The sequence below is a fragment of the Eleutherodactylus coqui genome, chromosome 3 (assembly GCF_035609145.1).
Source record: "Eleutherodactylus coqui strain aEleCoq1 chromosome 3, aEleCoq1.hap1, whole genome shotgun sequence".
Classification (NCBI taxonomy): Eukaryota; Metazoa; Chordata; class Amphibia; order Anura; family Eleutherodactylidae; genus Eleutherodactylus; species Eleutherodactylus coqui.
This window is the reverse complement of record NC_089839.1, coordinates 151665233-151693103: the sequence shown is the minus strand read 5'-3', so window position 1 is coordinate 151693103 and position 27871 is coordinate 151665233. Positions and strand designations below refer to the sequence as shown.

At 44.0% G+C, this 27871-nt stretch overlaps 1 protein-coding gene across 2 annotated transcripts in view; it reads right to left on the bottom strand.

Annotated features, from left to right (window-relative positions):
* The window catches only part of TEF (TEF transcription factor, PAR bZIP family member), a 40630-nt gene extending 21705 nt beyond the window's left edge, over positions 1-18925 (bottom strand). For both annotated transcript variants that reach the window (XM_066596365.1, XM_066596367.1), the window contains exon 1: positions 18774-18925. In XM_066596365.1, coding sequence (XP_066452462.1) covers positions 18774-18864 — 91 coding nt within the window. In that variant the 5' untranslated portion in view covers positions 18865-18925. The remainder of the gene's footprint in view (positions 1-18773) is intronic.
* Positions 18926-27871: the final 8946 nt, after the last annotated feature.

Genomic DNA, 27871 nt, shown 5'->3' with positions numbered 1-27871 from the left:
GGCAAGTGACCCCCTGCTTGCCGTAAAGTGGCATGACAGGAAAGATGTCTACATTCTATCGACCGTGCAGACAGACACCTGCATTGCAGTAAGGGAGAGGGGGCTGCAACGGAGAAAAGAAAACCTGTCTGTGTGATGGATTACAATAAATTTATGGGGGGTATCGATCTGTCGGACCAGGAAGGAAAGGGGGGAGGATTTTCTCTTTATTCATATGTGTGTTGTACAAAAAACCCTGTTTTTAAAATGACACAATTGCCAAAAAACTGAAAATCGTATTTTTTTTGTTCTGCTTTGCTTAGATTTATTAAAAAACTATAAGGTCAAAATACGCAGTACACCCATAGATGAATTCATTAAGGGGGCTAGTTTTCAAATTTGTGGGGGTTCACTATGGTTTTGGCCATGCAAGAGCTCTACAAGTGTGCAATGGGGCATAAAAGGCCTTCAAGCAAAATGTCTGTTCTGAAAGCCACCAGCTGCTCTGTTTAGTTTGGGTCCCGTTGTGCATACGGACATAATAATGGGGTTACAACGAGTATGTTTCTGAACACGGGACAAACAGAAGTATCCAGTTTGGGGTGCAAGTCTTCATTTATTTAAGTGCTGTACAAAAAAAACTGTTTTTAAAATAACACAATTGCCAAAAAATGAAAATCATAGTTTTTTCCTTCTGCTTTGCTTAGATTCATTCAAAAACTGTGAGGTCAAAATGCGCAGTAGACCCCTAGATGAACTCGTTAAGTGGTCTAGGTTTTAAAATGTGGTCATTTGTGGGGGTTCTTCATCCTTTTGGCGGCTCAAGGGCTCTACAAGTGTGCTATGGGGCCTAAAACACCTTCAAGCAAAATGTCTGTTCTGAAAGCCACCGGCTGCTCCTTTCATTTTGGGCCCTGCTGTGCATTCAGGTATAAGATTAGGGCCATAATGGGTGTGTTTCTGAATACAGGACAAACAGGGGTATCCATTTTGGGGTGCAAGTCTTCATTCATATATGTGCTGTTGTAGTGTCCCAGAGTTAGTGGTGCCCCTCTATAAGTGTGAATGTATTTGTCTCATGTTTACTGTATTGTCAGTGTCTTTGTGTTGTATGAATATGATGTGTATTGCATAGTTGCAGCACTGAATGGGTTACTGTCTGGGTTATGTCTGGAAATGTATCTTTTGTATGTCATGTGACCTTGTTTTATATATGTGGTTGCAGGATGCATGATTACAGTCAGTTCTGCTCTGTCTTTCCTAAGAGGCCTTTCCTACAGTCTTTCTATTAAGTCAGGCGGCTGTCTACACACAGACATCTTTAGTCTGTGTGTAGGGAAGATGGAGGAAGCTGAGAGGATAGATGTGTGTCTTGGGTCCCTTCTTCCCAAGCCTAGGAACTAAGGAGTGAGAAAGGAGCCGCATGATTGTGAGACACCACTGTGCAGCGGTTCCTGCTTATTTGCCAAAAAAATGAAAATCATAATTTTTTCCTTCTGCTTTGCTTAGATTCATTAAAAAACTGTGGGGTCAAAATACGTAATACACCCCTAAATGAACTCAATAAGGGGTCTAGTTTTCAAAATAGGGTCATTTATGGGAATTCTCTATTGTTTTGGCCGCTCAAGAGCTCTACAAGTGGGCAATGGGGCCTAAAAGGCATTCAAGCAAAATTTCTGTTCTGAAAGCTGCCGGCTGCTTCATTTATCTTGGGCCCCGTTGTGCATATAGAAATAAGATTAGAGCCACAACAGGTATGTTTCTGAACACAGGACAAACAGGGGTATCCATTTTGGGGTGCAAATCCTGATTTTCATGTGCACTGTAGAAAAAAAAACTTTAAAATGACATATTTGCAAAATATATTTTTTCTTCTCTAAATTGCATTAACTCCTGAAAAGAAACCTTCGGGTGAAAATACTTATGACACTCCTCAGTGAATACATTAAGATTAGTAGGGGTCATTTGTGGGGGTATCTATCATTCTGACACTTCTGAGCTTTTGCAATCTTGGCTTAGTGTAGAAAAACAAAGCGTTCCTCAAAATGTTAATAATTAATGTTAAATTTGTACGTCTCCTAAATGGTTTAAAAAAAAAAAACACAAAAGTTTTTCAAATGTGCGTCCAGAATAAAGTAAACAGATGGAAATATGGAAATATGTATCGACAATTTTTACACAGTTTATACACAAATTTTATTGGTCTATTTTTACCACCTAAGGCCGCCTGCAGACGAGCGGAAATCCCGCCGCGGGATTTCCCGCGGGATTTCCGCCGCTGAAAGTCTGCATAGGAGTGCATTACAATACGCACTCCTATGCAGACGGCCGCGGTTTGGCCGCGCGAAATCTCGCGCGGCAAACAAACTGCGGCATGTTCTAATTTTCTGCGGGGCACGCACTCACCTGGCCGCCGGCTCCGGTCTGCGCATGCGCCGGCTGCGCGGCAGCCGGCACATCAAAGAGCCGGGGCCGCCAGGCGCGGGTGAGTACGTGCTCGCCACTGCAGGCTCTGGGGTCGGATCGCGCGGCGAGATTTCTCGCTGCCGGATCCGACCCGCTCGTCTGCAGGCGGCCTAAATGAAGTACAACATGTGCCGAAAAAATAATGTCAGAATTACTTGGATATGCAAAACCTTTACGGAGCTATTCTATGTTAAAGTGAAAAACGTCAGGTTTCCAAAATTTGACCTGGTCATTAAGGCGCAAACAGGCTTGGTCACTAAGGGGTTAAGAGAATGCAGGAATGGAGGTTGTGAACATGACCACTGATGTGCACTGACTAATATAAAGTGCGCCAATAGCGCTATAGATCACGAGGTGACACCCTCTGCCAAAATAGGGTAACTCTCTGTGACCACATGCCCTAATAGAAAGTAAGGCCGGGCTTACATGAACACGTTGGATTCCGCACGCTGATTTCTGCAGCGGAAGATCTGCGATAATTTTTTCCACGCAGATATTTGTATACACAGAGTATTGTCTGCTCGAAAGAAAGATCATAAGCTATGTTAATTGAGTATGGACAATGGAACACTCACATCCATTCACCTCAATTCGGGTCGTTCATGCGGAATCCACACTAAAATAGGGCATGCTGCGATTTTTTTTTACGCTCACATAATATGCAATTTGTATCCGCGATTGTAAATGAAAAAGCGGTATTACATGCCTTCCAATGCATGCGTTTTGCTGAGGATCCTCCATGCAGATACTGATTGCGGATTCCGCAATAGCAGATTCTGCCCGCATGAGACCAGCCTATAGAGTGGTATCTTGCGAAACCAAGAAGAGAACCTTTACTGCCCGGTGTTTGCTGGGTAGAAATTCCTTTGGTATGAAAGTCTTGTATTGACGCATTATGCCAACCAGTGTTACCTGTTCATCAGCAAGTGGTCAGTGAGATCCATTAATGTAAAGATATTGTCCATGGTAAGATTTCGATGGGTGTCGAAGTACTGTATTGCCAATTAATTTACCACCTTGAATGTAATCTCTGATCACCTCACATTGCCTTCTTTCTCCAAGTGGAGCAAATCTTTCAGTGGATAAAAGTAACTGGAATCACATATCCAGAAGATCTTTATTCCATATTTTGTTGGCTTTAAAGGTTCATTAGGTCTTCAAATCTTCGCTTATTCATCGTGGCACGAAAAACTGGTGGACCCTACTTCTTGCTCTGCAGAATACGGATGTTTGAAAAAGTGCTTTTCAAGTGACCAATTTTTTAAAAATAATATCATTTGTGATGTACAAATCAAAAGCACCAACTGGGCTGTCTTGCCACACTACATGGAAAACATTTTCAGCAGCCAGCGGTGCAGCGCTGTTACCTTCCAAACTGTCATCAAGATTTTCAGCACTTAGCTCAAACGTCACTCACAACACTCATGTGACCCTCTTCACTGTCCTTGGCCCACAATCAAATTAGTTGTTGCTGAACTGTTTGTCACTGTCTTTTTCCGCAAGCAAATAAGTTATTTCTGTGTTTTGTTTTTGACAGGCCACTAGTAGCAGAGGGAAAATCATGAACCTACACATTTATTCTCCGACTACTGCCACCTGGAGACTGGTGCTCAACATTCCTCTCACAATTGTGGTGGGATCTACCTATATCTACTTTGATACTTTATCTGCCGTCCACAGCAAACACCAAGGTGGTAAGAACAAGTGACCCCCGAAATAGCTTGTGGGTCCGTCAGACTCATGTTACTGTATTTCCTTCAAAATAAGACAATGTTTTATATTAATTTTTGCCCCAAATGAGGCACAGTGTCTTATTTTTGGGGAATGTCTTAATACTCACCTAGCAGGCGCCATTTGGGTCACTGTCCTTGGGCTGCGGCGCTCCGGCAGTCTTCCGTGTAGTTCTCAGCACTGAGAGACCATTCTCTTCCTGGTAACGGGGCTTGAATACCCGCCTCCAGCAAGAGATTGCTGTTATTGGTTCAGGAACACCTCCTAAGCCAATCAGAGCCGGCGCTCGATGAACAAACCACACTTATTCTTCGAATGACATAATTGAATGGTTGTGATTGGTTCATCGAGAGACAGCTCTGATTGGCTGAGGCGGTGTTCCTGAACAAATCACAGCAATCTCTTACTTGAACTTGCCGATACTCAGCAGTATCGGCAATGCGGTGAAGCCTGCCTCGTCATAACATTAACTGGGACACTGTGTATATAATTATGTAAGGTATCTGCCAAGGTCTTATTGCTCTGCTAGCAGCCTTATCTAAAAGCTTGGCACTAATTCTCTCCTGGCAGACATATTCTGAGAATAAATGCTTAAATGTTTTATTTTCTTGCGTAACTTACAGAAGAAACACTTGAAGACTGATGATCATTAATTACTAAGTAATCAATCAAAAACGTCTTAATCATAGTAACAAATTCCAAAGTGACACGGCTGCTGGATGTTCTGAAATGGGGCTTGAAATGTTCTAGGACTCTATAAAGGTTAGGGTTACGTAAGGCAGAGCAGCAAAGCAGGTTGTTATCAAGTCATAATCTTCTGCACACCTAGAACTTTATAGGTGGTGGCAATAAAATACTTGTAATCAGTCAGGTTATAAGAATACTTCTAGAGGCGCAGGAGGGGATGACAAAGAACTCCTCTTAATGTGTTCTTGGTCTAACCCAAAGCAATTAACCACTGATGTAGAATATGATTCACCATAAGAAGGACACTAAAGACCCATTTACACGAAGCGATGATCGGTCAAAAATAGCTAAAAAGGGATTGTTTGAGTGATCATCATTGCGTCTAAATACGCGCTGCCATTGTGCAGTTTTTGTGCACAGCTAGCTGATCGTTAAGTTCAGGCCAACCTAAAAATCGTTGTTCGGTCTTATCAGCAGTTCTCCGCGGGTAGTGCTGATAGCATTGTTTCCCCCTGGAGAACAAAGGAACTGAAAGCAGATAATAGCTTCAGGCGATTATTACACTTCCTGGTCCATTAACACTACTGTCACAATATCCCTGTAAGGCCAGATTCACATGGGTGAGCGAGATATCAGACCAAGAAACTCAGCCCGATGTCAGGCTGGCCAACATGCCAACATTTTCACAGCGATGCAAAGCATTTTTGATTAAAAAATGCATCACTTTGGTGCATTTACAATTTTTACATGCATAAAAGGATTGCAAATATTTCCCATTGATTTCAACGGGAAATATCACATTGCACTTGCATGCACAGTATACGACGTATGAGTGCCGTGCAATGGATTTTAAGGGCCCATTGGAAACAATGGCCGATGCGTTCTGAGGGAACCCCAAAAGATAGAACATGCTGCGGTATTTATTCCTCAGAGTGATGCTGCAAGGACAAAGTAATCGCTCATGTGAATAGATCCATTCAAAACTGGCGTGAGAATATCGCTGGTGTGAATGAGCCCTAAGCCTTCTTTAACACACTTTTTCAGTGGTGTTATTTTATCGCAAAAAAAACCCATTTAGAATAGCCAGCATTTGTTTTTTAACTAGTACAGGCATATTTTTCATAGCATATTTTTAGTGGCATATTTTTTAATTCACACATTTTTAATATACCGTATGTGGTTTTTTTTAACCATTTTTCATTTAAAGAAAAATGGCAGGAAAAAGCCAAACCTGCTGTGCGTTGTAATTGCAAGAAAATCACAACTGACCCAAAAAAATGCACTTTTTGTAGTGTGTTTAATGGCTCATTCACAAAACCTTGATTTTGGCACGTATTATGCCCACGTAACACACGGTGAATGGAGTCAATGACAGTAAATGGACTTTCATTGATCCGTTCACATTAGTGTGTAAACGCTGCATGTAGGTACACGCAAGAAAAAGATCGCAGCATTTTCTATTTCTCTGTGTACCATACAGCATGAGCCATATACTTTTGTATGAGCGGCAATTTATACGCAACTCCGCTATGGAACAGAGCGGCGATTTAAAAAAAAAAAAAGACAAAAGTCTCACTCGGATGACCGCATACGTGAGATACACAGTCACGCGCAGTGCACTCGCTGCCATATGTGGCCTCTGCCGGCTCACACAGACCAGTAAAATTCTGCGGGACTCCCACATCGTTTTACGGATACGGTCGTGTAAATAAGCCCTAATATTTCCCTATTGACTTTCAATTAACACCCAGCTGCAATGTTTTTTGCTAAATACACCGTAGCGCAAACTGCAGAAAGATTACCCAGCAGTCATCTGATTTACCAAAAATAAAGTTTTTTACATTTTTTAAACAAAATTCATTCATGCATTCAAACAACGATTCACATCAGATTATAATGTTCTGCAGAAAATTGTTAGAACATAGATTGAGTAGCCCGCACCCCTGCCTTATAGGCCTCCTTCACATGGACGATTTTGCCCGGCTAAGTTACATGCGCTTCAAATTTGCCCCTAATAGATTCAATGGTTTCCTGAAAAAATAGGTCTTGCCCTATCAATTGGCAGAAAATCACAGAAGCCTCCATAAACTCCTATGGGAGCTGGGAAAAAGCAGGGGGAGGAAGTATAGCTCGGAAAAGAAGATAGGTGTCTATTTAAGACATTAGAAATCATTAGGATTTCTACCAATCGAGGGAATTCCGAACAGGAGCGCATTTTTTTGGCAACACGCAGCTCCGGATTGCGTATAAGGGCAATTTAAACGCAATCCGGAGCTGCCGCTCCCCGCCCCCCGCCGGCCCCCGAATCAGGGAGATACTCAGCTAAGGTACTACTAGATTGAGTAATGTGCCTTAGCGAGTATACTCGCTCATCTCTAATGGCAACCCTCCCTACTGACATAACGTGCACAGGACTTATCCATATGGGCCTGATGCAGACGCCAGCTAGTCAGCTAGGAAAAGGGATAAAGCACCCAGGTACATAGCGCAAAAGGCTCTGCAGCAACGGTAAAGACTTGTCCTTGATTATGTCCGCTGGGCACACCTCGCCGCAGCATGGACACGGATCATATAGGAACGCGCTTCCTGAAACGCCACTCAGACGACATGCATGCTACCGAAACTGTATGGAGTCACAACACCCACCGTACAAGGGGAAGGAAATGCCAGAACACCCACCTGGCCAATAAGGAAAATCATGGCCGGTATCACCAGCTCGCACCATGCACAAGAAATCAAATGTTTGGAGGCCGCACCTGCCAAGTGAAAGGAGGAACCTGCAAGTGGCTGCACCTGTGCGGTCACCGTACCACACACTACTGAGTGCACAACCCCAGAATGCCAGGAGGGAAGGAACAGCAGATGTCCAAAACATCTGCGGGTAAATACAGGGGAGACGCTCCAGCAACCGCATGCAACTACACCACAATCTGAGCATAAGCAGGAACAAAAATAATCCATAGCAACACACCATACAGCTTTCTTAGAACAGGACTATCCACACCTGATGTCTGTCCACCTGTATAGACACTGGACCTGACACTGTTCACACACAACCACATAATGCATAAAAACATACTACACTTACTTATAAAAGCGAGTGATTAGTTTGTATATTGGCCAATGAACTTAAACTGCAAGGCCCCAACAAGGCTGCTCGTGTATTGCAGTCCCTACTCTAGCAAGACACTACACACACAGCAAACTGCAAGCTGACCAGACACTACTCACACAGCAGCCAAGACTGAGGAAATACAGTTTCCTCATTTCAGGGGGGCTGGGGTATATATCTACACCCAGACGCAGGGGATTGGCTGACAAACTCCAGCAGCACAACCTAACAGCATCAGTCTGTACTTTTACTTCAATAAAGAAAACGGAATGGGGTCAGAAAATTAAGAAATGGATTAAAATTGAAGGTCTTTAAGTTTCACTGCATGACTATGGGCACAAAACTGAAACGTTTTCTTTCCATTTCAATCCAACGACGACGGAACATTTATCTCCTTCTGTGGCTTTGTCCCATGACTCTAAGGAATGAAATATGCTCTTGTATTAATCTCTTTCCTGTCCTACATTCCAAGCAAAGAGTAAATGCGAAGACCATGGCGGTGCTACAGGAAGTGCGATTAGTACATGTGACTCTATTCACTGAAAGAGTACTGTTTTCTGGTTTGATATGATATAAATGGAAAATCACTTCAAAGCTTCTAGGACATGTGTCTTTCGAATATATGAGCAAGGCACTCGAGACAAACTAGCTGTGACCTTCACCCCTATAAAAAGAGGATTGCTTTGTCATTTCCTAAGATCAGCAAGAACAGTGATTCCCGCAACTGCCAGAGCCCCCAACTCCAAACAGTTTTGGAGTTCACTGAAGAATTTAACTTTTTAATGTGTATGAAGGAAATGGGAATGGAGGACTCACCCACTTAAGATTTGAGCCCCTGGCCCATGTTGGTCTCCTTCCAGGACTCTTCAGACTTCCAGGGCAATTACAAGGAATTAAGTTTCAAAGTTGGCGTGTTGAGGTTCCACTGTATAGACTACCATGTTTTTATAAATGTTCACCCATAAAGGTTTCATTAGGAGGTCTCAATACCACTTACTTATTTGCGTCCACTCACTAGAAAGTCCCATTTCAACAAACTCTATTGGACTATGAAAGTCTGTATTCTTACTTTATCTGGCATAGCTTTCATGCCCAAATATACAGTGGAGGGTACTTTCACGTGATACGATGAGTATGGCATTGTATGTTCATAACTGTCCTGTTGTTTGTACTGTTGGAAAATTAATAAACAGATTAAACATAAATGGAAACTCTTACTTAAATGTAGTTTCCTCTGCTTTATAGAACAATTTTAATGCTTTCAAGATTAAAAAAAAAAAGAGTGGAGATCCAAGAAAAGAACTCCTGGAGGTCTTCACTGTGGGCTACATCTACACTGGTGCTGAGAAAATCTAGATTCCTTAAAGGGGTTGTCTCGCGGCAAACCTCAAAATTTTACCTTACCCCATTCCCCCTGTCACCCCTCTGGCATAAAATAGCAAAGTAAAGCGGTTTTTAAGCTGCTTGCTACTTACCGATCCGACGAAATAAGGACTTTAAAAAATCTTCTCCCAAGATGGCCGCCGGTCCTTTCCCAGGGATGCACTGCGGTTTTCTCCCATGGTGCACCGCGGGTCTTCTCCCATGGTGCACCATGGGCTCTGTGCGTTCCATTGCCGATTTCAGCCTCCTGATTGGCTGGAATCGGCACACGTGACGGGGCAGAGCTACGCGATGACGCGTAGAAGGGTGCGGAGCCAGAACGCCGCTCGTGCCTGGACCGAGCAGAAGGGGAGAAGACCGCACAGCGCAAGCACGTCTAAAAAAGCAAGAAGACATCAGAATTAGACGGATCCATGGCGACGGGGACGCTAGCAACGGAGCAGGTAAGTGAATAACTTCTGTATGGCTCATATTTAATGCACGATGTACATTACAAAGTGCATTAATATGGCCATACAGAAGTGTATAACCCCACTTGCTGCCGCGAGACAACCCCTTTAACTTCACCAAAGTAATACTAAGTCCCAGAGAGGAGGTATGAAAAAACTTTCCACTAGAGAAGGTTTGAGATGTTTTTGCATGTCCCTACTTTTGTTTTAGCAAAGAAAAACCGTAAGGAACCGCATATCTTTTCTGAGGTTAGTATGAATCTGGTCTCAGACTGCCTTCCAGTAGTTGTAATGTGACTGTATTTTAACACCCAGACTCCCTGCAATTTAAAGGCTATGGACATCTTTGGGGGCAAACATTTGTTTTTTTCACTTAAATGTATGTATTTTGCGCTGACAATAATTTTTGCATAGAGTTTAATTTAAACTTTTGACCACAAAGACAAGATAAAAAACAAATGGTGTAACCTTATTGAAAAATGATCGCAGGCTCAAAATACAAACATTTCTTTAAGTGAAAGAAATTTGCCCTAAAGGTGTCCATAGTGACCTGAACGTAGATCATCAAGGAACCTAATGGCAGCCTTACATGGGCGTATTTGCAGGTGCTATACGCAAATAATAGAACCCATTGATTTCAATGGGTTAATTCACATTTTTGTGCGCTTATAAAACCGCAGCATGCTTTAGTTCTGTGCACATTTGCGCACTAAAGTTCCTCATATAAGGCATGGTAGAATATGCCAATACGCACATAAAAAAGCATTGTTCATAGTGCAAATATGTTGCGCGGAGTCATGTGAAATTGCACATACGCCCATGTGAAGTCGCCCTATTGAAAATAAAAGTCTGGTTCAGGGTATTGTGACCCATAATACAGGTGTTAAACTGTAATTGCTAAGATTATGTGACAAGCCGACCTACAACACAGTTAAGCAATTTTCGCATGGCCAAGAAAATCGTGCGAGATTTGTGCATTAGAAGACACACAAATCTCGCATGAACATGAATCCTATTCTTTTGAATGAGTGATTTTTTTTCCCCGCATCGGAGCCCCAATGCGATACGGGAAGCAAATTGCATCATGTCCTATCTTTGGGTGTGCCCTCGCATCGCATCTTGCATTGTTTTCAATGGGGCCGGTGGCAGCATCGCACCACGTACTAGATGCACGCAGTGTGATGTGATGCAAGATTTCCCCATTGAAAACAATGGGAAAAACTCTGCAATCCTCTGCTGCGGCTGTCAGCTACTTCCCTGAAGTGATGCGAGACCTTTTTGATACAAAAACGCCTGGTGTCGGCAGGGAAATCGCATGTTGGCGAGCACAATATTGCACTTGCCCGTGTGACGTTAGCCTTATGATGTTCAATGCATTGAATTTGATAGAAATAATATTTGAGAGCGCCCTACGATGAATATTGATCCAATGTGAAGAAACTATAAACTTCACTCACCTGGTGCTATGCAGGTCTCCCCTAAGTCAGGGGACCCGCTTGCACCGTAGATCCAGAGATAGCCTTAAAAAGGTTTCTTTCGGGATCCTCCGAGATCCAGTATTGTGGAGAGCAGCAGCAGTACAATAACCCGAATTATGAAACCAAAAACCGGGTGAATCAAATATTAGTAAACCCTTGATGAGGGTGCAGGGTGCGCCAAAACGCGTTGCAGATTCTTAGTAGGCTACTATAAACTTTTGTTTCAAAAGAGGCTTGCAGGCATCTTTGAATTTTTATGGTTTTGGCTGAATAAGTGGCATAAACTTTGGATTGGTTTCCATATGTTTGGACCTTCATATGAGCGCAGGTGGTCCTTTTCTTTATGTTTACTAATACTGAATTTGATAGGATATTTATTCTTCAGACTTGGCTGTCTGGATCATTTTCAATTCACCTTCAGTGCCGGAGGTACTAGCAAGGTTTCTATCTACTTGTGATTTTACAGCAATTCTTAGCTAATCTTAATGATTATGTAATTCCATATAGTTTCTAAATCTTTACTAGACTGCATGTCTCATAAAAAGTGATGGATTGCAGGAATGCGGCGGAACTCATCAGTCCACTAATGGAAAAGAGGAGTGAATAGTTCTAATGTGCATCATACATATTACATAATCTGTTGATAAAACCTGTCTGTCAAGTATTGATGGACTGATTATCTACTAACCATAGTCACTTACTTCTGTATATAGTAGCATCTTAGGAGTGTGTAATAGATTCTAACTATAAAATAGCCATAGTACTATAATCGTATTATGTAATATTGCTAAACTATAATAATCCTCAAGATCTTTCAAGACGGATTCTCATGTGTTCTGTGAACAGGTCCCACTTTCTCCAACAAAGTCTTTGATTATACTCACCTCCATTCACTAAAACGGATTCTTCTTAGATTTGGCTCCCTGTGCTGTGAATGTGTCAAGTGGGCGGTCCCCGCCACTCACTGACAATCAAGTTTGATGTCTACCATTGACAGTGAGCAATGGGGACCACCCACCTGACATATTCACAGTGCCAGAAGCTGAATCTAAGAGCTGGTACAGGGGAACAAGTGTAAGTAGAGACAAAAGAAATAAATTGTTGAAGTAAGCAGGGCTGTGGCTGCAAAACTATGCTATGCACTTGGCTTCACTGACATGAGGTCATGACAGGTCCTCTAAGTCAGCTTACTTGAAGAGCTTGAATGGTCTGTATCACGACTTGGTGCAGACTTCGCCTCAAGGTGGAATTAAATTGAACTACATAGGGTTAAATGTTGCGGCTGTAATGCACACAGTAAAATGTCTTGATAAAGATCCCTGCTAGGATTGAAACGTCGCTGGCTCTGTATTTAGACAAAATGGAATAAAGTGTCCTTTTTTTCAGTAAACAAGTGCCTTGGGTGCTGCTTTCTTTATATGACTTTGGACACACACTAAAATGTGATTGTATTACGATCGTGTGAAACAGGCCTTCAGATGGCGACCAAAGTGGTCACCAGTACGTCCAGAATTTTGCAAATGGCAACAAGATTTTTCAGTCTAGTCACCATTTGCGACTAGCTCCTCTACAGTGCCACTGTAAGCATAGAAAAATCCTCCGATCTGCATCTAAGCAGACATGTACTAGACGTATATGCTACATGACCTGCTCCCTACCACACAAACTTACTAGCAGAAGTTAAGGAACCTCAGCAGTGACAGAGTTTTCACAGGTACTGACCTCCTGCCTGACAGGTATATAATAATACGAGTCATGCTGCAGGCAGGAAGGGGTGCATGGCTGCAATCCATTGGAGTGGATGGGCACCTGTGATAAGGGAGGGGGGAAGGCCTGGCTTCAATTCATGCCAGTTTGTGTTTGTCATTCACACAAAGAAAAGAAAAGGGAATTTTTGGCTGTTCAAAAACACAGCAAGGCAACATTTTTCTATAAAAACTCGAAATTGTAATTTATAAACTGAAAAAATGTTTAAGATTTTGCTTCACTTTGAATGACTCAACTAAAATTTAGGGGCATAACCTTTGTTTCTGAGAACTGCTTGACAACTGTGTTCTGGCATCTCTGAGTGGGTATTCCAGTCCAGGAAGATTGTCCTACATTTCACAGTTCTGTATTTTTTGGTTTTGTCCCATAAACCACATTTTTGATATCACCCAAGAAGTTCTCTATGGGATTGAGGTCGGGGGATTGGGCCAGCCACTTCGTTACCTCAACCCTGTTTGTATGTAACCAAGATGTTGTTCGCTTACTGATGTGTTTTGGTCATTGCTGCATTTCAAGGGCATCTCCATCTCCACCTTCATGCTTTACTGTCAATTTAGTGCTCAGAGGTTGCCTGACATACATATGTCTGCAGTCACTAGACCTAAACTGAACAATTTTCTTTTCATCAGTCCACAAAATGTTGCACCATTTATCTTTGGGCCAAACATTGGGTTCCCTTTGCAAATTTTAACCTATTAAGGACATGTTTTTTTTTTTCAACAAAGAGATTTGTGAGGCGTTCTTGTTGGTAACTTGGTTCCATGTAATCGTCTTTTGATTGTAGCGGTACTCACTGGTAAGTTCTGATTTTCTTTGATCTTTCTGGAGATGATCATTGGCTGAGTCTTCGCCATTGTGGCTGTTCTTCAAACCATTCAAACAGTAGTTTCCCTCTGCCCTCCATATGTTTCCAGTTTGGGTTGCAACTAGAGATGAGCGAACGTACTCGGTAAGGACGATTTCGCAATCGAGCACCGCGATTTTCGAGTACTTCACTACTCGGGTGAAAAGTACTCGGGTGCGCTGGAGGTGAGCGGGGGGTTGCAGAGGGGAGTGGGGGGGAGAGGGAGAGAGAGAGGGCTTCCCCCTGTTCCCCGCTGCTACCCCCCGCTCCACCGCACCCCCCCTGCCCCCCGGCGCACCCGAGTACTTTTCACCCGAGTAGTGAAGTACTCGAAAATCGCGGTGCTCGATTGCGAAATCGCCCTTACCGAGTACGTTCGCTCATCTCTAGTTGCAACTTTAAGGTATTTGACATTTTAGCTGAGCAGCCTATAATTTGCTGCACTTCTCTGTATGTTTTCCCTTTCCAATCAATGTGTAATCAAAGTACGACCTTCATCAGAACATGTCTGGAACAACCATGTTTTCCAGTATTTCAGAAAAAAATACACTATAACCAACGTGTTCAACATTTGTCGCCCTCCTACCTTAAAAAGGAGCCCAAATAACCCCTGTTATTCCACGGAATTAATGACCTCACCAATTTAACTTCTCACTGCTATTATTTTGAAAACTCCCCTTTCAATTAATGATTGCATTACTCAGAATGAACAGTAACTTCCTAATTACTCTACTACACTCACTAGTAAATTACTTGCTATGTAGAAATATCACTTCTACCAAAAAAACGTGATTTATCAGGTAAATGATGTTGGTTTGCTATATTTTTAACACTTCTGTAGTTTATGGTGCTGTGGGCACATGACAGGTTCCCTTTAACATTAAAGGGGTTGTCCCGTGCCGAAACGGGTTGTTTTTTTTTTTCAATAGCCCTCCCGTTCGGCACGAGACAAACCCGATGCAGGGCTAAAAAAAAAAAACGGGTAGTACTTACCCGAATCCCCGCGCTCCGGTGACTTCTTACTTACCTTGTGAAGATGGCCGCCGGGATCTTCACCCTCGGTGGACCTCAGGTCTTCTGTGCAGTCCATTGCCGATTCCAGCCTCCTGATTGGCTGGAATCGGCACACGTGACGGGGCGGAGCTACGAGGAGCCGCTCTCTGGCACGAGCGGCCCCATTCAGAAGACAGAAGACCGGACTGCGCAAGCGCGTCTAATCGGGCGATTAGACGCTGAAGATTAGACGGCACCATGGAGACGGGGACGCCAGCAACGGAACAGGTAAGTGAATAACTTCTGTATGGCTCATAATTAATGCACAATGTACATTACAAAGTGCATTAATATGGCCATACAGAAGTGTATACCCCAACTTTGTTTCGCGGGACAACCCCTTTAACCCTTTGCAATCCAATTTTGAATTCAGGGTTTCCTAGGGGGCTTTCTCTTTCTGCCATTATACAATGGCGCCATCTGCTAGCTAGAGCCAGTACAGCAGTATGTGACATGCCAGAGAGGCCCCCGACAACAGAGTGGCCAGTAATCTACAGTAAGAATACCCTGCCGGATATTTTCCAACATCAGAGCTGTACAGCCTTCAATCAGAATGTCTTTAGATGTCAGACAGTAGATTGGAAAGGGTTAATTATATATGTATTTGAATTTAGTAAGAATTTTATTTAACACTCCGTCATTTTTTTAAAAATTCATTCATTATGTAATTATCCCACCAGTAAGTGAGCTAGTGTTATATTGCTTCATTATTCCTTTCTTTCTGAAACTCCTGGCCTCTTTTGTGTTAGATGGTCATGTGATCTCAGTTCAGACCAGCTCAGATCTATTTGGGGTTATGTATTCATTTTCTAGTCAGTTTCTCAGTTTGTGTGATGCTGTTATATAGAACCTACCACAGAAATTGCTTAGAGGCGGACACAGACACTCCTGTAACATATATGGATGATGATCACACAATTATAATAGAGGAGATCACAGCTCACCCTCCTGACTGTGCTCATATAATTATGGACTGTGGCTGATTTAGGTAAATATAGAAGGCATTGATAATTAAACTACCCCCTCCCTCCTTGCAAGCTTAAATGATATAACCTGAGGTAATTCTGAGCTGATGCATCATGGGATTGATTGAAAGTGAAAGTAAGTATCAGACAGGGGACTGCAGTGCATGGAATTGATTGGAATACACTCTGGACATCTCCTTTGTGTAAGGGCTTATTCAGATGTGCGTATATCGGACGGGTTTTCATACCCAGCTGATATACGCTGACCCTTTCTGCAGGGGGGAGCAGGCAGAACTGGATGGGAGCAGTACACTGACCTCCTGCCCCCTCTCTGCCCCTCGCCACTGTTTGCAATGGGAGGGACGGGACAGAGCTAAGTTGCGCCCCCGTCCCACCCCTCCCATTGCAAATAGTGGTGAGCGGCAGAGAGAGGGCGGAGAAGGGGTGGGAGCTCAGAGCACTGGTCCCGTCCTGTCCCGCCTCCTCCCCCTGCAGAGGAGGACCGCGTATATCGACCAGGTGTGATGTACGCATGTCTGAATAGGCCCTAACAGGCAATCAGCTGATGGGAGCAGTGAGGGAAAAATGTGTTTTTGCGGGAGTGACCCTTTAATAAACAACAAATGTGCCCACTTTTGTATTTTAGATGTTATATTATTAATAGTCTTTTTGCAGTTGACGTTCGCACATAATGACGGCTAATCCATTCTCCCTGAGAAGTTGGCCATTTGTTCGATTAAAACTCCATCACATCTGCTAACCCGCTAAGTGTGCTGCACAGATTTGCCCAGACACAACGGTGATTAAGCTGCTGTTACGACATCACTTGGCGTTGCATTACCGATAATTACAATGTCTTCCGTACCTCGCCCTTTGCATTTTACAATTTCATACCTGGAAGATCTGCCAGTATTCTTTAAAGTAGGTCAATCACATAGAATTGGATGAAGCACAAGCTGAAACAAATGTTCTAATGTGCCAGTGACGTGGATGAGCCGCGGTTACACCCGCTCACTGTTTATCCACAGTATTATAAAACTGGCTTACCCACAAATATTGTTAGCGACTGGCATCGAGGACAGGATTATAAAATTAGCACCTTTTAGTTTGAGCAAACATTATGAACCTGTGCAAGTGTCAGACTGCCCTCATATAATCTTTCTGTGGTTTCAGAGCTATGATTAATGCTTATTTATTGCACTGTCCCGTTGAAGCGTGATTAACGATCAGTAATCCGTGCATCCTACTTTGGTAATGTCCATCATTGATACTGCTGTACTATGGCTTCTATAAGATCCTACTGTACAGCTGTAGGTTCTTTTCTGCAGCGCCTCCATGTACACCACTATACCATAAGGATATGGCGCAAGTTTAGTGCATGTATTTGTCTTTTAACCCTTTCCAATCCACTGTCTGACCTCTGAAGACATTATGATTTAAGGCTGTACAACTCCAATGTTGCAAGACACCTGTTGGGGTTCTCTTACTGTATATTGCCAGCCTCTCTGCTGTTTGAGCCTATCTAACATGTCACCTCATGCAGTACTGGCTTTAGCCAGCATATAGCGCCGTTGTATAACAGCAGAAAAAGAGTAAGCCCCCTAGGAAAACCAGGATACAAATTGGATTGGAAAGCGTTAACTTTTGGCTATTTTTGCCGGCCGGACATTTTTACACATTGGGAACATGCCCATCTGAACCGATGCATTGGAAACCAATGCATCAGATCGGTAGCATATATCACTCGGCCATGAAAACGCAGTCAATATACGCTCGTGTGAATGAGCCCTTAAAAGGAGACTTCAGAAATCACCATATGACTTGTACTATAAATACACAGCAATTCTGACAGCAAAAAAGTCCGCTGTGTGAAGACGGTGTATGGGTGGATTTTCGGTCATATAAATGAACCTACTGACATTAATAGGTTCTTATCTCATGCGATTTCTATTATCCTCGCAATTGGACAGAGCTTGTGCATTAAAATAGTTTGTGTGAATACACCCACATACTGATCACATGAGAACCGCAAGTGTGGCAGACCCAATTTAAACGGACAATATGCAGAGAATAGAACTTCGATTTCAATGTGTTCGTTCAAATTTCCATATTTTGCACAGTATTTCAGTCGCGCAAAAAGAAGCGTGGCATGTTCTACTTTTCTGCGTATTAAACATTTAAAGGTTCTCATAGAAGTCTATGGGGGTGCACAAATGTGTGTGAAATATACAAGGAGATGTACAATATGCTACATTATACCGCTGGAAAAAGAACACATCTGGGATTCATTACACTAAATTACCCATTTCAAGTGGTCTTGTTTGCTGTGCACAAATGAACATGCCCTGTGTGCAAAAAAAGCCTTGTTCTGTGCGCTAAAACGCTGTGCAGAGGCGTGCATAAATGCGCATACGCTCATGTGAAGGAGCCGCTATGATCACTTTGCTCTTACATAATTGGAAGTCTAGGTCCCAGGTAGTGTTCAAGCTCAGGGGGCTACTTTTCCTGTGTGTGCGCACCATTGGTGCACGTCTGACCCCCTCGTCTGGATGAAAGATAACAATATGTTTCTCTATTAAATCATTTATTAGTAAACACCTTCTCACAGATACTTTTAGATTGTGAGCTTTATGGGCTAAACTTGCAGACTGTTCTCTGCTAATTGACTCAAGCGTATCTTCCATGTAGCCTTGCTAATGCTTATCCTGCAATCTGCAGTTCTGATAACGACATTATATTCTGGAATCGCTACTGATACAAATCCCTAACATATACGTAAGTGTTGGCGATTGGCGTTTCATTATGACAATAAACGCAAAAACATATAAACACACTTGAAATACAAAAATCAGCCATTACCTGTGTGCTGATGTGGATGGGGGTACTCCAACAGGGATTTTAACATTTCTGGAATATCCAAAAATCCTTGAATGGTCTCACTTTTGGACATTGTTGCTGGTTAGGAGCTGCAGAACACAATGTGTCAGTCGCTGGGGATTTACAAGATACAAATCTGAAGGGAGGAGAATGCCCTCGGCTATTGCAGTCAATGAACCTCCAGCAGCCGGGAATGGCTGGGTGAAGTGCCAGGCACCGACTTATGGACCAATGAGGAGACAGACAAGTGGATCCGTTACATAACCAGAGCGAGCACGTTATTGTGCAGAAGGAGATGGTTGTGACTTATGTCACACTTGTTGCGTCGTCATATACTTATACCTCCATTAATCATTTGGCGCATCACATTTACAGTTCACTTCGCATTTAGCAGCAAGACATCTGTAATTCTCTCGGACTTTTTCAACATATGCTCGTTATCTACACCACTTTCTGTATACTGACCTCTTCCGTTCCGTAGCAGACATGTCCTTATAACAAGGACGCACAAAATCATAGACATAACACTTTACTCAAGGTCTCACATACTTTATACTACTTTTTCTCTCTCCTTCCCAGCGACTTTACATACATCAATCAACAATTCTTATTCTCTATTTATCCATTACTGGCTACAAAGGGTTAAACATCACGAATACTTTACGCCTTGGTTCTAGATTAGCTCATATTAGCATAATTAACGAAGGGTTCTTTCACACAGGCATTTGCGTGCACCTCGGCATTAAGGATGCGTTTTTGCGGAATGGGCGATGCTTTTATGGACGCGTAAGACATGTTCTTTTTCACGCAGCAGTTGAAATGGCTAATCTGTTCCAGATGTGTTCTTTTTACAGCAGAATGTTGAAGTATTTCACGCAACACCAGGCTCATTTGTGCACCCTCCCAATAGAATGTTCAATTTTTTTTGCGTGACCAAAATGCTGGCACGAAATACGGAACTGTGAATGAACCAACTGAAATCAATGAGTTCTGTTCTCGGCTGAATAACCATTGCTTTTCCTGGTGTGCACACCGCTGCTCTCAGGCAGAAGAGCGGGACTTCTACTGGCACTAACAAGCACCTTCCTTCTCCTTCGCAGCCGAATCCTGAACCAGAGGGGCCAGGGCTTAACTCGTGGCACCAGGGCCACTATCAGAGTACGTGGCAGCATCTCCCCGTACTAGGAACTCTCTTATACAAGACAACAAACTGAATATTTTTAATAGATGTGTCCCGATGCCAGAGGGCAGTGCGTCACACCAGAGATCCTCCGGGGGTTAGTCTGTGTCGTCAGCACTAGGGGTTCAACTAGAGTGCAACTTAGTCCAAGTCCACAGTTTTTTATGGGATACCCAATAGATCTTGCAAGCAGGACCCTCAATCCTATTGTTGGAATGGTTGATGAACTTGTGATTCTATCTGATTATAAGACAACGTGACGTAAATTTACTGTCCTTAAAGGGATAAACTAATTAGCTATTTTATTGGCGGAGAGCATTAAGCTTCTTTCACATGTGTGTATCCGGTTTTACCCCTGGCCGATTACGGCTAAAAATCACATGAGAATGAAGAATAACCGTGATTAAGTCCCGATCTTAATTAGTGGTTTTTCATCCATTCACATGAGCAGCTGTAAAGTATCGGTGAAAAAATACGCGACAGCGGGGAAATCCCTTGGTAGGCTGGAATCCTTGGAATGACTGCTAAGGCTTAAATAGAGCCAGCTGTCTTCTTTTCCCAGTGTTGGATGCATCTAAACTCCCTCCACCTCCCTTTTTTTCTTCAGCTCCCATAGATGTCTATTGGAGCTTCCTGCATATTACAGCCAAAGATAGCGCAAGACCTACTTTTAACGCTGCGTATAAAATCGTTTGCTGATGTGCTATTTTTCCAGGTGCGATTTTTTTTTTTGGGTGTCCAAAAATCTTTTATCTGAATGAATACAATGGAATCCATTGCTGCAGATGGTCGCGATTTTTGGACGCAGCTACAATAGCTGCGTATATGCGGTTGTGTGAATAAGGCCTTAGTGCATGTTTTTTTGCACATGCAATTGCACACGAAATGTGCGTGCATAAAAACATTAAAAACCGCTGTTGCGCACACAACTATGCAACAGCTGATGTGCAAAAATACAGTGCAAATACGAATACGCTCATGTGAATTTGGGCTAAGACCACATTAGTAAATCGGTCCAAATGCGTTTTGGTTTCTGGAAGTTTTTTTGTTTTTTTTTTGAGAGAGAGATAGGTGGGTCAGTGGCATTTTTTCTGGCTTTTTTTTTCCAACAGACTTCTGCATAGGATATAAAATGTATAAAAAATAGAGATGAGCGAGCACCCAAATGCTCGGGTCAGCGTTATTCGAGTCGAGCTTTTCGTAAAATTCGAGAGCTCTACTCGAGTAACGAACCCCATTGACTAGAATGGGAGACTCAAGTATTTCTGTATGTGGGACGCCGGGTCCCGAGCTTTTTTTTTTTTTTCCTTGGTACTCTCTCTCGACAAAAAATTTGCCATTGACACGCACGCTGCGTCATGGCAGGGAGGGGCCAAAAACTGGGACGGGGGTCGAACACGGCTTGATGCTGGTTCGAGTAACGAGCACCATCGAGTATGCTAATGCTCGAAGGAGCATCAAGCTCGGCAGAGTATGTTCACTCAACTCTAATAAAAAAACATACCTGAACAACTGGTGCTTTAGGGTGCGTTCACACGAGCGCATTTTTGCGCCCCAATCGTATATACGTGACCATCTGAGGCGTTGGTTTCGAATGTATTCGTTCGCACGGGCGATTTTACGGCGCGTTAAAACGGCAACCTGAAAAAAAACGGAACATACGCGACCGAAATACGTGCCAACGCATATTCGATCGCCGAAAAGATAGTTTGCAAAGTAGGAACAAACGATAATACGCTTTCTAGCTCTGGTCATGATCGCCGAAAAACGTTCTTTCCGGCGATTATACGCTGCGGACGTGCGAACGTAAATACGCCTACGCTCGTGTGAATGCACCCTTAAAATGTGTTTTTTTTCCCCAGGAAATCAGATTATGTGAAGGAGCCCACGGACAGGATGATATATATTAGCGCAGCTTCAGCCTTCCAGAAAAGAATTCAGACCACAGTACGTTTCTGAAATACAGCTTGAATAGATCATCGAGATCAAAGTTTACTGTATATTCCAGAAACACTCAAAAAGTTAAGGAATTTAGTGTAATTGTGTTCTTGGAGATCAGCTAAGAATACTTCCCAACTACTTCCTTGTTCTGGTCTTCTGCAGGATATGCACTTCGCTGGGAGCCCTTTCTGTGATCCAGGGTTTTAAAAGTACTCTAATCCCCTCTCTGGTCTTTTATGATCTACACGATTAGTACTGTACAGGCTAATTACTAACAAATTTAGAAGGAACCAGCATAAATCCGGAAGTATACCATCTTCTGTTATTTTCACATTCCCCTGACTTTGGGCATATTTAAGGTGCCCATACACATTAAAGGGGTTGTCCCGCGCCGAAACGGGTTTTTTTTTTTTTAACCCCCCCCCCCCCCCGTTCGGCGCGAGACAACCCCGATGCAGGGGTTAAAAAAACAACCCGCACAGCGCTTACCTGAATCCCGGCGGTCCGGCGTCTTCATACTCACCTGCTGAAGATGGCCGCCGGGATCCTCTGTCTCCGTGGACCGCAGGGCTTCTGTGCGGTCCATTGCCGATTCCAGCCTCCTGATTGGCTGGAATCGGCACGTGACGGGGCGGAGCTACACAGAGCCGGCATTCTGCACGAGCGGCCCCATAGAAGACTGCAGAAGACCCGGACTGCGCAAGCGCGGCTAATTTGGCCATCGGAGGCCGAAAATTAGTCGGCTCCATGGGAACGAGGACGCTAGCAACGGAGCAGGTAAGTATAAAACTTTTTATAACTTCTGTATGGCTCATAATTAATGCACAATGTACATTACAAAGTGCATTAATATGGCCATACAGAAGTGTATAGACCCACTTGCTGCCGCGGGACAACCCCTTTAAGTTAAAACTGCTAAAGAGGGATATCGACCCTAACAAGTGTTCACCAGCTGAAATGATCACCTCAGCCGGCTGATGTCAGATAATCATCATCAGGATAGAAGTTGTCCACTTTTGAATTTTCATCCGACTGTTGGATGACAGATCTTTCATTCATCGCTCAGTGTCATTGAAAGTGTACGGCTAGTTTGAATGACTGTCACAGCCAATATGGACTAAAACTTGTATAGTAGCATCTGTGAAACAATCATCACTGGACAATTGTTCACTTGATAGAAGTTGGTTGATGATTGAGCAACTATCTAAAGTGTATGACCACCTTTAGGACTTATACAGACAAGTGTATCGAATTTCGGTCTATAAAAAAAAAAGACTTCTTTATATGCGTGTGTCATGGCATTGCTTGCCTGTTTTTTTTACTTTCACATTTCATCCATTTTTTTTGTGCAAAAAAAAAAATATAGTCTCAGTTGTCATGTTTTCCTCATTTATATCTAGATTTAGCTAGATCCATTAAGCTAAACATTGTATCTCATTCACAACCACATATTTTGGCCTATATGCATCATCTACATCTGCATTCTAGTGGAATTTGTGATGTTATGGTGTTGTTCTCGCAGTCCGTTTTTCTGGCTTGTTAAAACATGGCATGCATTGTGATTTTGTTGTTTTTTTTTAATAAGGGTTTCCTTTTTTTGGCTTTTTTAGTCACACATTTTTCTATAGGACTAAACCACAATGAGAAAACACCAGGACAAACATCCCATAGCCTGAGCATATGGAGATATGGCAATTAAGGAATATTGAACAATACATCTGCAGAGCCACCTATTGGAAAGCAGCATTCCTGCAAGTCAGTGTTAGACTCTTTATACAAGCCTTGTAACAACAACTGAGAATTGACAACCAAGCCTTAATCCATCACTCACCTCCAAGATGTTTTCTCACACACCTTCTAGGTTTTCTCCTTAAGGAGAGATGATGTCCCTCCTGACATGTCACAGGCCTCTCAGTAGTCAAGCCAGAAATCTTCTGCACACTGATGAGGAGCAAAAACCCAGAAACGGCTGTCTGTGTATGGATTCTGGCTTTTGGTTTTCAATTCCCAATCATTGTTATAAGGCTTGTCTAAAGAGTCTGACATTAACTTGCAGAAATGCTGCCTTCCAATAGGTGGTGCTGCAGAGGTATTGTTCCATCTTTCCTATTTGCATATTTCCCAGAGGAGCATGGATGGTCTCATAAGTCTCCTCACTCACCTGCTAGTTGCTCTCCTTAACCCGTTTAGGACCAGGCATTATAAATTTGAGGCACCTGGTCCTGGGCTTAAAGCTTAGCAGTATGAAAAATTACGGTGGTGCTTTAAGCCTCCTGCCTCTGCAATCAGTCAGTCAGGACGGGTTATCAGCTGTTAGTACAGCTGATAACTCTGAGGAGAAGGCAGGAGGGATTTTTAACCCTTTCTGCCTTCTGCTTCCCCGAGTACACAGAGCTCAATGAGCACTGTGCACTAGAACGGAAAAGCGGAAGTGTAACTTCCACTACGGAAGACGGGGGTCACGTAACCGCCGGGATTCCCTGCTATAGCAGAGCTGACTAATGTCACTGCAGGGGTTGTTTTCCCCTGTAACTGGGGCTCCTATGGATGCCCCAGCTACAGTGGGAAAGTGTTAAATAAAAAATAAAAAATGTATATATATATATCCCCCAGGAGGTCCTGTATGACGTCATGGGGGACATCGATAGAAAAAAAACATAATCACAGACGTAAGTAAAACAAAATATTTCAGAATAAAATAACAATATATACATAAGAAAGAAAATAACCCAAAACCGACGTCAACCAAAAACATCGCTATTAGAGATGAGCGAGCACCAAAATGCTCGGGTGCTCGTTACTCGAGACAAATTTTTCGCGATGCTCGAGGGTTCGTTTTGAGTAACGAACCCCATTGAAGTCAATGGGCGACTCGACCATTTTTGTATATCGCCGATGCTCGCTAAGGTTTTCTTTTGTGAAAATCGGAGCAATTCAAGAAAGTGATGGGAACGACACAGAAACGGATAGGGCAGGCGAGGGGCTACATGTTGGGCTGCATCTCAAGTTCACAGGTCCCACTATTAAGCCACAATAGCAGCAAGAGTGGGCCCCCCGCCCCCAACAACTTTAACATCTGAAAAGCCCTCATTAGCAATGCATACCTTAGCTAAGCACCACACTACCTCCAACAAAGCACAATCACTGCCTGCATGGCACTCCGCTGCCACTTCTCCTGGGTTACATGCTGCCAAATCCCCCCCCCCCACGACCCAGTGTCCACAGCGCACACCAAACTGTCCCTGCCCAGCCTTCAGCTGCACTCATGCCACGCCACCCTCATGTCTATTTATAAGTGCGTCTGCCACAGGAAAAGCAGGCACACACTGCAGAGGGTTGGCACGGCTAGGCAGCAACCTTCTTTAAAAGGGGCGGGGCGATAGCCCACAATGCTGAACAGAAGCAATGAGAAATCCAATCCTGTGCCACCTCCATCTGGAGCTGCACACGTGGGCATAGCAATGGGGAACCTATGTGCCACACACTATTCATTCTGTCAAGGTGTCTGCATGCCCCAGTCAGACCGCGTTTTTTTATATATAGTCACTGGCAGGTACAACTCCGCAATGGGAATTCCGTGTGCACCCACAGCATGGGTGGCTCCCTGGAACCCACCGGCGGTACATAAAAATATCCCATTGCATTGCCCAACACAGCTGAGGTAGTAATGTCATGTTTAATGCAGGTGGGCTTCGGCCCACACTGCATGCCCCAGTCAGACTGGGGTTCTTTAGAAGTGGAAACAGATGCATTTACAACTCCCTGTGGACCCACAGCATGGGTGGGTGCCAGGAAGCCACCGGCAGTACATAACAATATCCCATTGCATTGCCCATCACAGCTGAGGTAGTAATGTCATGTTTAATGCAGGTGGGCTTCGGGCCACACTGCATGCCCCAGTCAGACTGGGGTTCTTTAGAAGTGGAAACAGATGCATTTACAACTCCCTGTGGACCCACAGCAAGGGTGGCTCCCTGGAACCCACCGGCGGTACATAAAAATATCCCATTGCATTGCCCAACACAGCGGATGTAACGTCAGCTGTAATGCAGGTGGGCTACAAATTTCTTTGATTACACTGTAGGCGAGGGCCCACAAAAATTGCTGTATCAACAGTACTAATGTACATCAGAAAAATTGGCTATGGCCAACCAAGAGGGCAGGTGAAACCCATTAATCGCTTTGGTTAATGTGGCTTAATTGGTAACTAGGCCAGGAGGCAGCCCAGTTAAAATAAAAATTGGTGGAGGTGAAAGTTTCAACGCTTTAATGAGCATTGAAACGTATAAAAATTGTTTAGAAAAATTATATGACTGAGCCTTGTGGGCCTAAGAAAAATTGCCCGTTCGGCGTGATTATGTGAGGTTTCAGGAGGAGGAGCAGGAGGAGGAGGAGGAATATTATACACAGATTGATGAAGCGAAAAGGTCCCCGTTTTTGATGGGGATACAGAACGATGCTTCCATCCGCGGGTGCAGCCTACGTATTGCTTAGGTATCGCTGCTGTCCGCTGGTGGAGAAGAGAAGTCTGGGGAAATCCAGGCTTTGTTCATCTTGATGAGTGTTAGCCTGTCGGCACTGTCGGTTGACAGGCGGGTACGCTTATCTGTGATGATTCCCCCAACACCCTCTCTGACAAGACGCTAGCCGCAGGACAAGCAAGCACCTCCAGGGCATACAGCGCGAGTTCAGGCCACGTGTCCAGCTTCGACACCCAGTAGTTGTAGGGGGCAGAGGCGTCACGGAGGACGGTCGTGCGATCGGCTACGTACTCCCTCACCATCCTTTTACAGTGCTCCCGCCGACTCAGCCGTGACTGGGGAGCGGTGACACAGTCTTGCTGGGGAGCCAGAAAGCTGTCAAGGGCCTTAAAGAGTGTTGGCCTGCCTGTGCTGTACATGCTGCCTGATCTCCACGCCTCCCCTGCTACCTGGCCCTCGGAACTGCGCCTTCGGCCACTAGCGCTGTCGTATGGGAATTTTACCATCAGTTTGTCCGCCAGGGTCCTGTGGTATAGCAACACTCTCGAACCCCTTTCCTCTTCGGGTATGAGAGTGGAAAGGTTCTCCTTATACCGTGGGTCGAGCAGTGTGTACACCCAGTAATCCGTAGTGGCCAGAATGCGTGTAATGCGAGGGTCACGAGAAAGGCATCCTAACATGAAGTCAGCCATGTGTGCCAGGGTACCTGTATGCAACACATGGCTGTCCTCACTAGGAAGATCCAAAGCTTGAAGAAATCTCAGTAAACACAACATATAAGAAAGACGACCTGCATGGCAGCAAGTGATGCACTTTAAGGCCCAAGGCACGCAGGCGGATTTTTGCTGCTGAATCCACAGCAGGCGTCTGCCAGCGAGTTCCGCAGCAATGTCCGTCCATAGGATGCAATGCAAAAGTGATTGCTCCACGCACACGAGCGGAAATCAACTGCGATTTCGGCTCACGGAGAAGCAAATCGCAGCATGCTCAATTTCAGAGTGTTTTCTGCACGTACGATCTGCGGCCTATCTAGAATGACAATTCCGTAAAGATTGCAGATTCTGTAATTAACTAATCTTAAATTATGGGTTTCCCAATGCGGAATCCATGCACGCTTGTGTGCATTCGGCCTAATACTGGAAAAGCAGATTGTATTCCATACAAAGGGGCTGTGGAAAGTATCAACCATCTCTCTTGGTATCGACCGCTCTTCTCTCTTAGGATCAACCATTTCTCTTGGTATCGACCGCTCTTCTCTCTTAGGCCGCCTGCAGACGACCGGCTCGGATCTGGCTGTGAGAATTCTCGCAGTGGGACCCGACCCGAGCCCCTGCAGGGACCAACGCTGCACTCACCTGCTCCCGCGGCTACGGCTCTTTCATGTGCCGGCTGCCGGGCAGCTGGCGCATGTGCAGACCGGAGCCGGCAGCCAGGGACTGACATTTTTGTGCAGGGCTCTGCGAGCCCCACACAAAAAT